At 43.8% G+C, this 16,243-nt stretch overlaps 1 protein-coding gene across 1 annotated transcript in view; it reads left to right on the top strand.

The window, feature by feature from the left end:
- Nucleotides 1-16,243, top strand: part of LOC118429374 — a gene marked incomplete in the record, with an annotated part of 64,220 nt that overhangs the window by 20,090 nt on the left and 27,887 nt on the right. The window contains 13 exon segments of the mRNA XM_035839853.1: nucleotides 650-946; nucleotides 1,263-1,274; nucleotides 2,613-2,845; nucleotides 3,500-3,661; nucleotides 6,050-6,171; nucleotides 6,575-6,695; nucleotides 7,680-7,848; nucleotides 8,327-8,523; nucleotides 9,278-9,356; nucleotides 9,578-9,604; nucleotides 10,057-10,290; nucleotides 11,029-11,181; nucleotides 11,838-12,049. Of these exon segments, the coding sequence (XP_035695746.1) occupies nucleotides 650-946; nucleotides 1,263-1,274; nucleotides 2,613-2,845; nucleotides 3,500-3,661; nucleotides 6,050-6,171; nucleotides 6,575-6,695; nucleotides 7,680-7,848; nucleotides 8,327-8,523; nucleotides 9,278-9,356; nucleotides 9,578-9,604; nucleotides 10,057-10,290; nucleotides 11,029-11,181; nucleotides 11,838-12,049 (2,018 nt within the window).

Here is a 16,243-nt window from a genome sequence, read left to right as displayed (position 1 = left end):
ATCAAGAGCCTTTTCACATAAAAATCACATAAGTATAGCCGGTCGAGACGTGTATCGACAGTCACATTATTTCACATAATGGCTGCACAACCAATGTCACATTAGGTAACATATTTTTACATTTCAGAATGTGATTCTTCAAGACCGTTTTGGGGAAATGTGAAAAAATGTGATGTAAACTTATAACATTTTTTTCACATAAAGCTCAATTTCTGTGCCACCCCTCAGAAATGTGACGTGAATGTTATTCTATGTGATTATATGTCAACTTATGTGATAAAATGTGATGCTATTGAACCTCAAAATGTTTCACATAATATCACATCATATCACATTTTCATAGAATTTTCCAGAAAATTCACATAATTTTCACATTTATGCACCTTGTAGTGGTATAAATGTGTGATTTGCCTGTATTTTCCCTGTATCCCTCCACGGGACCCATCAACTCATACCTGTCCTTACACAAACTTAACCGTTAACAGCTGAACGGAACAAATTTTGACTAAATGGGAAATCTTACCTTTCCCCCTAACAATAAATCGTCAGATAGATTTCAAAGAAAATTTCAAGTTCGCACTATTAAGAAGGTCTAATTTTTAACCTTCTGCTGCGCAACTTACTTTTCACGTCTCCCCTCCTCACACAGGAAACCGTGGATACACCAGCCTGGGTTGCTGGAAGGACACATGGAACCGTGCCATTCCCACACTCGAAAGGACAGATGCACGCCTAGACGGCTTCTACAAGGCACGAGCCAACGCTATAGAGAAGTGTTACCAGGTAGCACGTTCTCGTGGTTTCACCGTGTTTGCTGTACAAGATGGCGGCTGGTGTGCTGGGTCTGCCAATGCGCTCAACACGTACAGGAAATACGGGCCTTCGCGTACCTGTGCAGCGGACGGCGAGGGAGGGCCATGGGGAAATGCAGTCTACAAGATTACAGGTCAGTGTCTAGTCATTGGTGTACAGGTTTAACCATATTTAGACCGGACTGTTATGGTCAACCTGACATTAAGATAAATCCTCCAAATAGCAAATACTCAAGCAACTGGATGTGGTTTTGAAAACAATTAGACGTTTCAGGTACCATCCGTTATCTTTCGTCAATGACACTGAAGAGACGTAGTTGGAGATGTGTTTAAGAAAAAAATCTTTTGATGCTTTGGCAAATCATTGAAAATGTCTTTTAAATCTTTTGATAGCGAAGACATTGAAAATCATGATTATAATGATATGTTTATTTTCTCTTTACGTTTCAGGTGGACCTATAGGTATGTGACCTTGCGTTAGTTTTGCAAAACGTTTTAAATGTTTTTTTTTACCACAGTGAAATAATATAAGCTGTTAACATGAAGCCGATTGCGCATTTGGACTATGCAGATTTAGTTCCTTTTTTCATAAATCCCTTATAATTTGTATTTCCAGTTTAGCCATATTGTATACCTGCACTTGATGAATAAGTGCTCCAACAGTTATAAGAATGTAATCTTTAAGAAAGCAGTCTTTTGAATTTATTGCTGATTTTTATCATTTGAATACAAAAATTCCAGGAATCAACGTCTAAAAGTATCTTGTATCTTTAACAGTACCACCAGGGCCTGTCAATCATGTATGCCTGGGTCCGCTATCGTGCCAGACACCAAAACGTATGATTTTTTCTTTTATCTGTTATCATGATTTCTTTTACTAAAGACTCATAGGTGTATCTCTAGACAATTCTCTACTGGAAGTTGATATCGGTACCGAAAAAGTGTGAAAAGTCGAAAATGTGGTAGTCCTCCGGAACGTTGACGTGTCCATGTTCTCTATCTACAAGTACATGAACTCAGTGATAAAATAACATAGTAGAAGTAATAATAATGATCTATATAGTAAGAATGATAATGATGCTAATAACTGTATTGTTAGCTAACGTTTTGTATTGGAATACGATGCACTGCCGTAGTATATGATAGACGTTGCGGAAAGTACAGCTCTTGGTCTAGCCTCGATCTACCAGGCTCCGTGGTTCGGTGGTCTGATTGTAGAAAATGGACAAATAGAGTCCATAGTTAGCCGGCCGGCTGTCAGAAAAGGCCAGCAACCAGCGACCCAGTACAAAAAGAAATGGCCAGCAAAAGTGCCAAAAAAAGGCCATAGAGAGCCTGCTATGGAGGCTAGTCAATAGTACGCTAGGGGAGTCACGTAGTTTGGAAAATGGTCCTACTCGGCCGGCTGACTCCCCTAGTATACTATTGACTCTATTTGTCCAATTTCTACAATTAGGCTACCGAACCACGGAGCCTGGTAGAGGCTGCTCTTTGTCTGCCTCGGTGTCTGTGCCTGTCTGTCCGTCTCGCTCTCTCTAACTCCCCCTCTCTCTGACCGTACTACTTCAGTTTTCTTTTCTTTATTGTTGTTAGGTGTTCCTTCAGTCGTGCTGAATCACTTTATCTCTGTTGCCTGTATTCTTTTTCTAGAGTTTCTAGAGTCCAGGACCAGCGTACAAAAACACGAACGTGACCAGGGAGCACATCAGTCTAACAGTTAGAGCTTGAAGTACATGTAGTACAATATCATAGTCATCACCTCATAACAATATATTTTTCTTTTATCCATTCTACTTGTAGCGGGTACGTGCTTGGCGTGGGGTGATCCTCACTACATTACGTTTGACAACCGTCGTCACGACTTCCAAGGAACGTGCAAGTACGTCCTGGTGCGTCACGCCGACTTCACGGTGGCAGTCCGTAACGTCCACCGTCCCGGTCGGAGCCAGCGGGTGGCCTTCTGCGACCGTGTGGAGGTGACCGTGTACGGGTACAAGATCCAGATTCGCAGCGGGGGCGGGAGAGACGTCCTAGTAAGTTCAAAGTACTTTTCATACCTATGGCCTCAGCTTGGCAAATTTGCAACAATATTCCATAATGCGGCTGCATTTGACCCTTATAGTTTGCAGTCAAATCTGTTCTCAGCTACCACTCAAAAGAACCGGTTTTCGAGGAGTGGTTTCTCCATAAAGTTTACTTGCCAGTAATAAGTCTGATGATTGGTAGGTGACCATCCCCTACGAAAATCTGCAGCTGGGTTCAAAGATGAGTGCTTCTGTCAGTCATTTTTAGTTGTTGAGAGCAGTGTGAACTGAGAACCGAAATGGTTGCCAGGTGTTTACTTTATCAGGTGGTTACCTGTGTCAGGTGGCTGCCTGTGTCAGGTGGCTGCCTGTGTCAGGTGGCTGCCTTTGTGAGGTGGTTGCCTTTGCCAAGTGGTTGCCTGATTCAGGTGGTTGCCTGCGCCAGGTGGATGTCTGATGAAGGTGTTTGCCTGTACCAGGTGATTGCCTGTCCCAGATGATTGCCTGTCCCAGGTGGTTGCCTGTGCCAGATGGTTGCATGTGCCAGTTGATTGCCTGTCCCATGTGGTTATCTGTTCCAGTTTTTTGCCTGTGGCAGATGATTGCCTGTGTCAGGCGGTTGCCCGGCCAGGTTTAACTGAATTTCTCCATACCTTTCCCTAGGTGAATGGATACCGCCGAAGCCTCCCTGTCTGCCTGAACCGCAAGGTCTCCATCTCCATCAGCGGGTTGAACGTGATGATCCAGACGGACCGCTGCTTCTCACTCACGTACGACGGGAACCACCGTGTGGAGATCAAGGCTCCAGCCTCCTACAAAGGAAAGGTAGGCTACAGGCAATAGTTCATCCTCCTACGACTTAGGTCACAATTCGAAAAAGGGGCCCTGCCGGGCAATTCACGGGCTGTTTTTTGGCACTTTCGGGCGTGACCCCTGCGTTGCCCTGTGGGACACCTCGCGGCTGCCGGGGTATTTTGAGGCCCGGTCGGGACCCTGGTTCAATTTAAGTCTGAGTTAAAATGAACCAGGGACCCGCTCGTACAACCACCCCGCGACCTAATCGTGACAACACCGAGAGGGACCCCAGGTTGCCGGCAGTCTGTCGGAATAAATTCGTTACGTCAAAGACCAGGTTTACGGAATAAAAGTGTGTAATTCGTAACACCGGGTCAAATATGTGACGTCACAGATCACGTGAAAGGACAAAAGCCGTGAACTTACACGTATCACACAGTTCTCGTATTACAGTGGAGTTAAGTGCATAGCGCTATACCAAGGGAAAGGAGAAGACCAGGGGAAACAGCGCTTAACCCACTAGGCAGGCGGAAGAATTCAGTAACAGAAACTTCTGCAGACAAGGGCTGAACAGAGGGGGATAGGACAACACACCACGCAACAGACCACATAATAGGCTGCATCACTGAGAAGCAGGACGAACAGATAGCCTCCTTCATAGAAAGCTTCTATGTTTTTTACGATATTACAACCCCAGACTATAGAAACAAGCTGAAGAAAGATGTTTGGCTGAAGAAGGACGTTTCCTCTGCAATTGGCCGACGGAACGCCAAACTTGCAGTCATTCGGACCCATAAGCCATTTTTTTTCGTTTTACAAATATAGGCCTCAACAGTTTGGCAAGTCATCCGCCGACATTAAAAATTCCAATAACATGTTTATTTAGTTTAGTTTAGAAACGTAACAGTGCCGTACGTCAGTGCGAGGAAAAGTTGGCGAAAAAAACCGTGCCGCAGTGAACGGACCCCGACGTACCGCACCAGTACTCCAAGTTCAATGATGTACTACCTTAAGTGAATGCAGGCAATGCTTGTTTTTATACCCCTTAAAGAGTGCCCACCAGGAGCCTGCCTGGTTCCCTGCCGTTGTTCGCAGGGCATGCGACAGGGACCCTACAACTGCCCCACCGGGCTGTGAGAGACAAACGTTACCCTGTCGGACCCCGCAGGGGTGACTACAGGACACCGTCAGAACATCTGACGGGTGTCTGCCGGAGACGAACCTAGGAAGGTGGAAATTTTTTAAAGAAAAATGACGGGGTGCCCGTCGGAACACTCCGGGACCCCCATGGGGCAGCGCGAAGGCAACGTTTGATTGTGACCACGACAGTCGGTAAACAGCCGGTGTCCGCCCGACTTCAGAGCCCGGCCGGGGCTACATCCCTGACGGGCACCGGGCCAATTGTGACCCTAGCCTACGCAGGGACCTCCGACGCCGAAACCGCCTGTCTGGATGTACCCTGCTTTCTCAACCGTCACCCTTAGTTCCTGACCGCCCTGCTTACAAATATGAACTAGCTTGCCCTTATATATGCGATATCCCGTTTGAAAACTGAAAGGCCTATTCTCTGAATGACTGACAGCTGGTTTGTGGCGACGCCCATAGGAACAAAGGGTGACGGTTGATAAAGCGGGGTGCATCTAGACAGGCGGTTTTGCCGTTGGATGTCCCTGTGTTAGGAGGATGGCCATAGTTGAGACTACATGAAGTCGTTGTATGAAATCATCACTTGACCAGCCTCCACCAGGCCTTCCTATTTACACGGGTACGGAGATCGTAGAATTCGGCAAAAGAATCGGGAAATTGGCCAGGGGAGTCAGTCCACGCTTAAGTTCATGTTTCCCCTCCGGCCAACCAACCCATCCTCACACTCAGGGTTGACAATCACGGCAAAGCCTATGATATCACCCCTGACAACTCATCCACAGTATTCGGTTATTAGAGGTGCCTTGCTAATGAATATTAATGAGCTTCCCTTATATGGGCAGTCAGCCGTTGGGGATCGGGCGTCGGCATGGTGAGCAAACAAAGCCATGGTAATACGTAACATGATTGGCTGATAGCTTCCCAGCGGCCATTGCGGGACAGCTTTAGCTCTCTCATCGCCTGTTCTCTGATTGGCTGGCAGCTGGTTTGTGGCGACGCCCCCGGTACCCATATATTAACCTCAGGCAAGCAGAGGTGAAAACAGATGGAGTCCCTCTGACGACTCTGTTTCGCCTTTGCGTAAGAGAATGAACCAACCGTTCGCGCGAGGAGCCTCAGGAGGTGGATTTACTTACGCCATCCACAGACTTCTTACGTTACAAATCTTCAACGGAATCAGATTGAAAGGGCCTGTATCCGGCTGTATTGAAATCAATTATGAAGTCTGTAGTCTGTACCATACACTATTACTAAAAGAATTTTATGTTCCAGCTTAGTGGAATGTGCGGAAACTACAACGGCCAGCCGAACGACGACAACCTGATGCCGGGAGGACAGGTCGCCTCCACCTCCCTTCTGTACGGAAACAGTTGGATCGCTCCTGATGACGACACGTATGACTTGAACTTATCTTGCTTTGTTTTCTAAGATATCAAACGTTAATTAGATTTTCTTAGAGTAAGCTCTAGAAAGCTGCAAGTGACTAACATTCGCCCGACGAAAGGTCTCTTCTAGCATGATAACGCAGTCAGCTCACACCACGTGATTCTATAGTAAACTTGCAAAATGTAGATGAAAAGAAGCCTATGGCACTCCCCGTCTCGGTTGCTGAGTAAGGGTGAGAGATGACGATGACTGCCATCACCCCCTCCTCATGGTGTCATCGATCTTACATTAAAAAACGATGCTCAGTTGAAACATACCATTCAGCTATTTGACCTAGTGCCTGTATATCTCTAGCAGTGTTTTAAGGCGGTTTTCAGAGGTAAGAATATAACTGAAATCTTTCTATTCCAGCTGCCCGGACACAAGACCTCAGGACAATTTTGACTCAAACGACATCCGCCCGGCTGATCGGCAGAGATACCTGCATCCGAGCAAGTGTGGACTTCTCAAAGCTGCAAACGGACCTTTTCGGGTACGTCAAATACTACAAAAACGTACTTCTGTTCCAATTTGCTCCATTTATAAACCAGCAAAGCTTGCTTTGTAGTAAATAATTGGCTGAATGGATCACGTCAAAACAGTGTATAATATACCATTTTGTCTATAGAAGAGTATTCACGTGAGTCCATTTCATCATCCAGTTTCTATAGAAGAGTCTCTAGGTATCCATATGGGTCCATTTCAACAGCCAGTTCCAGTAAAAACAATCTTCCATTCAAAAAAGAATAATCCATTTCATTTCTGCTATCAACACCGAAATGTTACGTTGCGGTACTTTGGACAAATAACGTTTTTCCAGCATTGGTATTCTTTTGTTAATTTACTAACAAACAGATGTATCATTTTAGGTCAGTTTGTTTGTGTTGGTGTGTTAAGCTTTGTTCTCTCTGGCCCTGGTCCAAGTTTGTTCCCGAGTTGTGACTGGAAACTCTTTCAGGCAAACAGAAACCATTCTCCTACGCAGAGGGACCATAGTCGTGTCAAAACTCCTTGTGTTTACCTCTGTTATCTTGTGCACTCAGACCAGTTAGAGACCGCCCTACTTATAAATATTAATGAGCTTGCCCTTATATGGGCAGTCAGCCGTTGGGGATCGGGCGTAGGAGGATGGAGCCATGTAATACGTAACATGATTGGCTAATAGCTTCCCAGTGGCCTTTGCGAGACAGCTTGCAACAACGAAAAGCCCAAGAAAAGCCTATTCTCTGATTAGTTGACAGCTAGTTTGTGGCGACAATCATAATAACCACTGATAGGGCATGAGATAGCAGGGCCCCATAAGCTAATGCCGTAGGAGGATGACAGAAACATGAAGATTGGCAGGGAGAAGACATGGTCAAAAGTAGGGAGCTAGAGAGAGTATGGTTGTATTATTTTTTGTATTTTGAAAGAATCGCAAACACTCTAGATACTTAACGGAGGTATGTTATGTTTTCTTCAATTTTCTGTTCTACAGAGTTGTAACTCCATTGTGAGTCCAACGGAGTTCGTGGAGACGTGCGTGTTCGACATGGCGGCGTACCGGGGCGACCAGCTAGTGCTGTGTCAGAACTTACAGGCGTACGCTGACGCATGCGTATCAGCGGGAGGGAAACCACAGCAATGGAGGAGGAGAGGCTTCTGTGGTTTGTACACTAGTTGTGACCAGACTAATAGTTAAAGTTCTCCCTGCACCAGATGGCGCCCATCTTCTTTTCAGTATCCCTGCGCCATGCAATTTTGTGGAATCACTACAGCAGGCCCGAGCTAGTCCACTGGTAGTGGTGTGTTTGGCCAACTTCCATACTATTTCTCGAATGCCGAGTGTTAAGCAGACAAAGCAGCATGCACCGTGATTTTCAAAGTCTTTGGTATGACTCGGTCGGGGATTTAACTCACAACCTACCGAATGCAAGGTGAACACTCTACGGCCATTGCACCGGTTGACTAGAGAAAATGCATAATTTGACGTTGTCTTACTTAATGATATTGGGCCGAATACAAATGAACGCGGTACAACTTAAGTACTAATACATAGCTTTACTTTCTTTACTTGGAATTCTTTTATAGAAATAGAAATGTCTCATTTAAAGTCTAAAATCTACTCCACTTCTTTTTCCACAGCGGTGCCGTGTCCACCTCACAGTCACTACTCCCAGTGTGCCACTCCCTGCCCCCGCACATGCGCAGACTCCGGCCCGAGGCCCTGTACGAAGAACTGCGTGGAGTCGTGTGTCTGTGATAACGGTTATGTGCTCAGCGGTGCCCACTGCGTGCCTTTAAGCAGCTGTGGGTGCTCTAAGGACGGGAATCTCTATGAGGTGCGTCAAATTTTAAATAAGATTATTGCAACTTTTAAGCAACTGTGTTACTCGGTTACTACTGTAATTTTATCATTACGACTTTGTAGGCAGTTGCTGAGCGTCCTTTGATAAACTTAATTTGCGTTACTGTTACAGTAATACATTCAAAGTTCAATGACCAGCCCGCCGTGTCATGATCCTATAATCATTGAATAAAACACCGAGTGAGCGAAGCAAACTCTTTGATAAATGCATAAACACAATTATGTAAACCCACTAATAGGGTTAACCTTACCAGTCCTTATTTGAATGAAGATTGGTGGGCTCTGATGTAACGCTAGATCACCTTTATTCGCGGGGTAACCCATATCCGTTGTTGTTAGAAACATAGTATTTAGGGATATCAAGTCGATGGATGGTAGTTTCTAATTACGATATTATCAAAATTCCACAGTTTGAAACCACCGTCTGTCGACTTGATATCTTTGAATACCCTGCTTTTAAAAACAACGGATATAGGTTACCCCGTGGATAAAGGTGAACTAGCGTTACACTTATTTATTCATTCTTTCATGTATTTATTCCTGTACGGCACTGTCTAGTCTCTGGCGATTACAAGAGATAGAATAACCGTCAATGTACTAATGCTCATGGCCTCTTACACTTTCTTGTAACAGAGTAATCATGTATCTACTTGCGCTGTGAAATCTACTAACGTTGACAGTAGTTTAAAACTGCGCTGTGTTGTTTTCCCGTTTCTTTTTTTCACCAGAAAAACGAAGTCTGGAAATCAGGAAACGAGATTTGTACATGTCTGCCAACCAGACGTATCCAGTGTGAGCGACAGACAGGTACGTTTATCAACAGGATATGTCTTACTGAAAAACAATGAATAGTCAATCATACGAGCAAATGCACTTGCATTTCAATTGTATGTGTTTCTGATATGACATAATAGAAACTATGTTGATAATGCTGTAGTTGCTTGATTTGATATTCAAAGGCAGAAACCTTTTTGGTCAAGATCACAATTTGAAGTAATTTTTACTTTTTCTGTTGCATATATGAATAGGTGGAGAAGTTTCGGTGGAAATTGGTGGTAAGTACAAAAATTGCATTATCTCGACTGTACACATTCTACATGTATGTAGTGAATACATGTATGTATGTATGTATGTATGTATGTGTGTATGTACTGGAACTGGGCCATCGCGTAGGGTAATACCGCCCCTTACGAGTTGATATACCCTTATTTGGCAGAGTACAAGACGGTGATGCGCCACGTGAATACATATTATTCAGACTAAATACTGAAATCGTAACTTTAACTTTATCTCACTCTCTGTCACCCCGTTTATGACAAAGCTGCGTAATTATACATTTCTTGGTGTTCTAATGTTGTACTTGGGTCTCTGCGATTTCCCATATGAAAAAAAAATATTAGTAACACTGAACTAACTTGATTCATGATGAACACTTTTACTTTTAATGGAAACGTTTAGTGCATTTTTTTTGTTGTTGTTGTCGGAACCATTTTTTCTTTTACCACAGGAACGGGCTGGAACACGGTAGGAGGGTCTTTGTCGTTCGTGTCCATCGGATTCTGTGGCGTTTGGGGCGTGAACCCCACCGGAGTGGTCTACTACCGAGTGGGCACGTACGGCAACGAGCGGGTCCCCGGGACGGGGTGGCTGACAGTAACCGGCGTCGGGCTTGTGCAGATCAGTTCCGGCCAGGGCATCGTGTGGGGCGTCACCGCTAGGTACAGGGTCTATGTGCGAATCGGTACGTACCATTGTTCTCGTTACTTGATGATGCTACTGTCACAATTGCACCGGTACCGTCGGGGTCACAGGTAACCCCGGCCGGGCTCTACAGTTGGTGGACTTTTGGATACGGCAGGGGTACGCATGCACGATTAAGTTACAGCATCTATTCGCCGCCGGGTCCCGTGCTGATTTTAACGGCGAGTTGAAAAGACTCTGGGGCCCGGCCATTCCCAAATATGGAAAGGTGTCCAACGGGGCCATTAGGGATATGCCCGAAAGTGGAATTTAACAGCCTTTAAACTATTCAGTAGGGCCCCTTTCTCCAGATGTGACTGTAGTATTACAGCGAGCATATTGATAGTATTATAGCGAGTATCTTACTAGGCTGCCAAAGTTGCTTTACGAATTTGTGCAAATTTTCCAGAGTCAGACAGCGTGACAATGTGTCCTAGGTATAACGACACATAGCATCACAGAGCTTATCATGATATCACAATGAGGATTGCCCTCTGGCAATATTTGTTGGAAGTGCAGCTTCTAGTTTCTTGGTGTGAATGTGTTGATGAAATCGTTAACTTGCGATAACACTGTGTCTACTGTGCATCATATCCCAGGGTCTATAGGGCTCATCTGATGAGTTATAATGATATTACAGCCATCATTGCCCTCTAGTAATCTCTGTTGGAACTGCAGCTGCTCGTTTGTTATCTAGTTTGAATGTGTTGAACTTGCGATAAAAATTTCATCATACCAGGCATCACGGCCCAGCGTCCACAGGGCACGCGTTGGACAGAGATCAGAGGCAGGGCCCTGAAGTCAATCTGCGTGTCAGGATACTACGTCTGGGGAGCAACAACCGCCGGTACAGTCTACTATAGGACTGGGGTAACCGCAGCAAGGCAATCAGGTGCGTGTGTTACATATTTTGATATGACACAGAACATATCTTAACACCTTGCCTTAACACGTAAACTCATCCTGATCGGATCGTCTTTTTCTATTTATCTCAGCGTTGTGCTTTTCTCTATACCAGTAGCTTCTAGTAGCTCTACGGTCCTTCTCTACATTTGATCTCCATGTCAATATTGGCCTTCTCCTGCTTTTATTCTGCACAGTGGTTTCCATTCGATCAAGGATCTTCTTCGCTAGTCTTTTCTCTCCCATTCGCAGGACAGGTCCTAGCCATCTTAGCATTCTCTCTGTCTTACCTGCGCCATATCTACCACTTTTCTCTGATTTCGTCTATGGTAAACATCTCAGTTATTGTTCTGTTTTGCGGCTAACAACATCTTAAACGTTGACAGGTTATCGTGGACAATGAGATGTTCGTGAATTACCAGACTATAGTATAGCGTCGTATTGTAGCTTGCACGGGTTCTTTTGTGTGCAGATCTGTACGAGTACATTTGCATAAACTTGGATGTCACAAATGGTCTGAAATGTTACAATAAGAGTGGCTTTGGTTACGCTGCTTTCTGCCTCGAAATACCATTTAGTACTAGTACATTATTGTGTAACAGTAACGTTTTGATCACGTTATACTGTTGATCATTATACATGTAGGTACGGGGTGGGCGCAGGTGAGTGGGCCGCCCATACGTGGTCTATCGTACGTATCAATCGGACACTGCGGCGTGTGGGCAGTGACATCTAGCGGTACAATCTGGTACCGCAGCGGCACCTATGGAGGCACAGGTTCGGTTGGAACACAGTGGGTCCAAGTCACGGGCTGCTCCCTGGTCAGCATCAGCGTGGGGTACAACGTGGTGTGGGGAGTTAGCGCCATCGGACAAGTCTTCATCAGAATCGGTAAGAAACAAGACGATAATAACACCCTCATACCATTTCATGTCAAAATGGATTCATCCAAAAGCATCATGCCACCACCAACAGATTAATCATTCGACAAAACCGCAACGGCACGCTCAAAAATTTCTATGGCGAACCTATAACTATCGCCAACCTTTAAAAATGGCTAAATTTTTTCCCATCATGCACTTCTTCCCTTGAAGTTGGAAAACGAAATGGCGGCGTCCATGGACTAGAACTAAGCCAATGCAGGTTTTGCTATCATCATTAATGTGTAAATATTGTTCTGTCAGAACAAGTGTGATTCATTTATGGCTTTCTGGTGTTATATTAGGCCGGCCATCTTGGATTTCATACACATCGAAAGAATCTTCGCTAAGCATCATGGGATCTCTGCGCATTCTCCTGTGTTTCGCCCATCTAACAATTATAAAACGTTTTTGCAGGAATAACGGCCCAACGGCCTCAGGGTACAGCCTGGAGACTGGTTGGTGGAAGCCTGACTCAAGTCTACGTGGGCGCGACTTCTAACCGCGTATGGGGCTGCGACGGGGGCCACCACGTCTACATCCGCGTGGGTATCACGGGAGGAGAAAGTACGTAATTTGAAACTTTATCCCTCCGCGGTGCACCTTTAGCTTTAGAAATTCAATGGACAGATACATGTACATAAAACAGTACCCCAAGTCTGCAAATGAATCGGCTATATGACATGTACGAATGGGGGTTAAAAGTTCTCCCAATGGTTCGAAAACACGTTAAAACAATCGAGGAGGTAATGAATTCAATTTCGGACCATTTTGGACCGGGTAAATAACTTTTAGATTATTCATCCGTAAATTGTAGGCTCTATTTTCATAACATAACAAAAATCATAAAACAACAGGAATAGCAACTTGAGAGTCACATCCTGCTTCTGAACAACAAACACGTTTGTTGTTCCACACTGTTTGTTTGTTTGTTTGTTTGTTGTCTCCACCATGTTACCTGCAAATAGCCCTCGGGGAGGAATTTGCAATAAACTGTTATTTCTTTCAAATTTTTTTTTCAGCAAAAGAACCACCTGTGAACCCGCTGTGTCTAGGCAACTTGAAATGTCCAAGCAGACGTAAGTTTCTTTCATTTAAATGTATCATTTTTCATTACGTTTACAAGTTTTCTGAATATTATCTTGTCAACATTAACATATTCAGAAAAGCCGGCGGTATGTTTGGAAGTTGGCAGGAATCGTAACATGTAAGGTGTCGGCAGCGTTAACGTTGTTTGAAATAACATATCAAAGAAGATATAAACCACCGAGTGAGCTAAGAGTTGTTATAGGCCATTTTTTTCAAATGTTCGTTGAATTGTATTGTATTTTCATTGATTATCTCATCGCAAATCAGTGCGGGGCATGTGGCAATAATCACTTCATCGAATGACCGAAGCGTAATTGTAGGCCACTGACAATGCGTTCTGTCACCGTTTTTTGTTGTATTAATTCAATTCGTCGGTTATCAAACAGCGGGTCATTGCAAGGATAGGGCAATCATCAATACATCGACTAAATGACATCAAGGAAGAAATAAATCACCGAGTGAGCAGAGCGAAGTTGTAGGTCACTGAACAATGCATTTTGCCGTCCTTTTTATATACATTGTTTTGTATTGTACTTTTATTGATTTTCAAACAGCGGGTCAGTGCAAGGCGTATGGCGATCCTCACTACATCACCTTCGACAACCGCCGTCACGACTTCCAAGGAACGTGCAAGTACGTCCTGGTGCGTCACGCCGACTTCACGGTGGAGGCACGGAACGTTCACCGCAGCGGGAAGAGCCAGCGGGTGGCCTTCTGTGATCACGTGGAAGTGAACGTGCACAACTTCGAGATACAGCTCCGAAGCGGATCTGGCAAGGAAGTGTTGGTAAGGCGACAGCAAGTAAAATCTTATGGATGGCATCTTTTGAAGTCTCATAGTTTAATACAAGAGCGCTTAAAACGATAGCCAAATTGTCAAAATAGACACTATAAACAAGTATTGAAGCGACAAAACATGGTACCACAGCAGAAAGGTGTTTTATTTCTATATTCAACAGGTCCACAAAAAGTGGCATTATATGTGGTGGACTGGTAACACCTAGTTGAAAACTACAGCCATATGGCTACCGCAAATTTTACTATTAAACGACTTCTACAACTATGGTCATGGCCTCAAAGAACTCAGTAGTGTCACTTTGACTGTCAAGTACAATCAAGGCTACAATTTACCACACATTATATTTTCTATTCTGGTACCTTTTCGTCATTATATTTCAGCCATACCATAGGTATGGTGAAATATATTGTATTCGTAATGTTTCTTTCTTTCTTCTTTCTTTCTTTCTCCTGTCAAATCTTCAGAACACGGTATCTCCGTTGTTTCTCAACCGAATGACTTGAAATTTGGCACAAGGGTAGAGTGGGCCAATACCCTCGGACGTTTTTTTCATTTTTCCCATATCTGTCTCTTAAATGATTTTATTAAGGTTTTTGGGTCATCTTAAGACCAAAACTGTATATTTGGGCCCCCTGTACCCTGGTATTAGAACCGAATGAGCTGAGATTTGGCACAGATGTGCCTTGATAAGTCCCCCATATAGATTCAATATCACGTTTGGTGTACAGTATAAGGAAATGCTTTTTTTGCGATTTTTTGGTCATTTTTTTACCAAAAAAGGACACTTTTGGCTCCTGTACCTTGGTTTTAGAACCGGATGACCTGAAATTTGGTATAGGAGTGCCCTAGACATGTGCGCACATGGATTCAATAACACTTGAGGCATACAGTACAACAAAATGCTTAATTTTACGATTATTTGGCCATTTTATGACCAAAAAGTAAACTTTTGGCTCTTGTGCTCTGGTTTTAAAACCAAATGACCTAAATTTTGGTAAAAGGGTGCACTAGATATTTATTCAAATGACACATGTATAATTTTTGTCATAGACTACGTCAAAATGATATATTTGGGGATTTTTTTGTCATTTTCCAATTGCCAGAGGGGTCAATGACCTTAAGGTCGTTGACCCCCAGCTGCAGATTGCACCTACTGGCATATATGTCTATTTAATCTAATTAGATAGGTAACCAATCACTTAGCCCGAATCTATATCCTAAAGGGGGGGGGGGGATGGCAGCCAATCAGCGAGCCCGGTGTTATCTGGAAGAGTCCATTCTTACACGGAGGGGTTCATTTCTTTTTTAAAAATTCATCATTGGACTGGTGAAGTCTTTCAGTGGATGTATTTTTGGACAGGTCTATTTTGCAATTTTACAGAATGTGTGCTGGAAGAGTCTATTCTCGCACGGAGGGGGATTTTTCAAAATTCATATTTTGGACTTTGGTGACTTCTAGTTTGTCAAAGTCTTTCAGTAGGGTTATTTTTGGACTGGTCTAATTTGCAATTTTACATGGGTGTTCTGGAAGAGTCCATTCTTGCATAGAGGGGGCTTTTTAAAAAATCCATTTTTTGGACTTCAGTGATTATGTCAAAGTCTTATTTTGGCGGATGTATTTTTGGACTGCTCTACTTTACATGGAAGAGTCCATTTTTTGCACACGGAAGGGGGATTTTTTCAAATTCATTTTTGAACGGGTGATGATTCAAAATTAAATTTTTAGTGGAAGTGTTTTTAGACTGGTCTATTATACCTTTTCATGCACTGGGACCTTTTTTGCTAAATTCAATTTTGGATTTGGTTTCTTATTCAAAAGGCCATGGTGTCAGTGGGAGTATTTCTGGACTGGTCTATTGTGAAAATTCACATAGGGTGCACTGGAGTCCATTCTTGAACGGGGGAATTTTGTAAGATTCATTTTTGGGTTAAACCGTCATTTAAGATTCCTTTTTTGACTAAACTGTGCTTTGTACCAGATGCACGTCTCACCGTAGAGAGCAGCTGGCCGGCCCACTGCGTGCAAATCAATTAGCCGTTCAGCCAAACAGCAACTAAAAGCAACAGATGATGGATCACGCGGTATTTGGATCCGGCCATGTAAGGTTTTACGGGGTCAGCGAGTTTTGTTGTACCGTATGATAGGTAATGCAAAGCATACATGAATATAGTTTAAAAGATTTGATAAAGAAAAGAATTGACTCTAAATAGAGGCACGGTATATACAAGGAAAGACATCTTCA

The sequence above is a fragment of the Branchiostoma floridae genome, chromosome 13, assembly GCF_000003815.2.
Source record: "Branchiostoma floridae strain S238N-H82 chromosome 13, Bfl_VNyyK, whole genome shotgun sequence".
Lineage (NCBI taxonomy): Eukaryota > Metazoa > Chordata > Leptocardii > Amphioxiformes > Branchiostomatidae > Branchiostoma > Branchiostoma floridae.
Note: the sequence above shows the minus strand (reverse complement) of the source record. Positions and strands in the feature narration are given on the sequence as shown.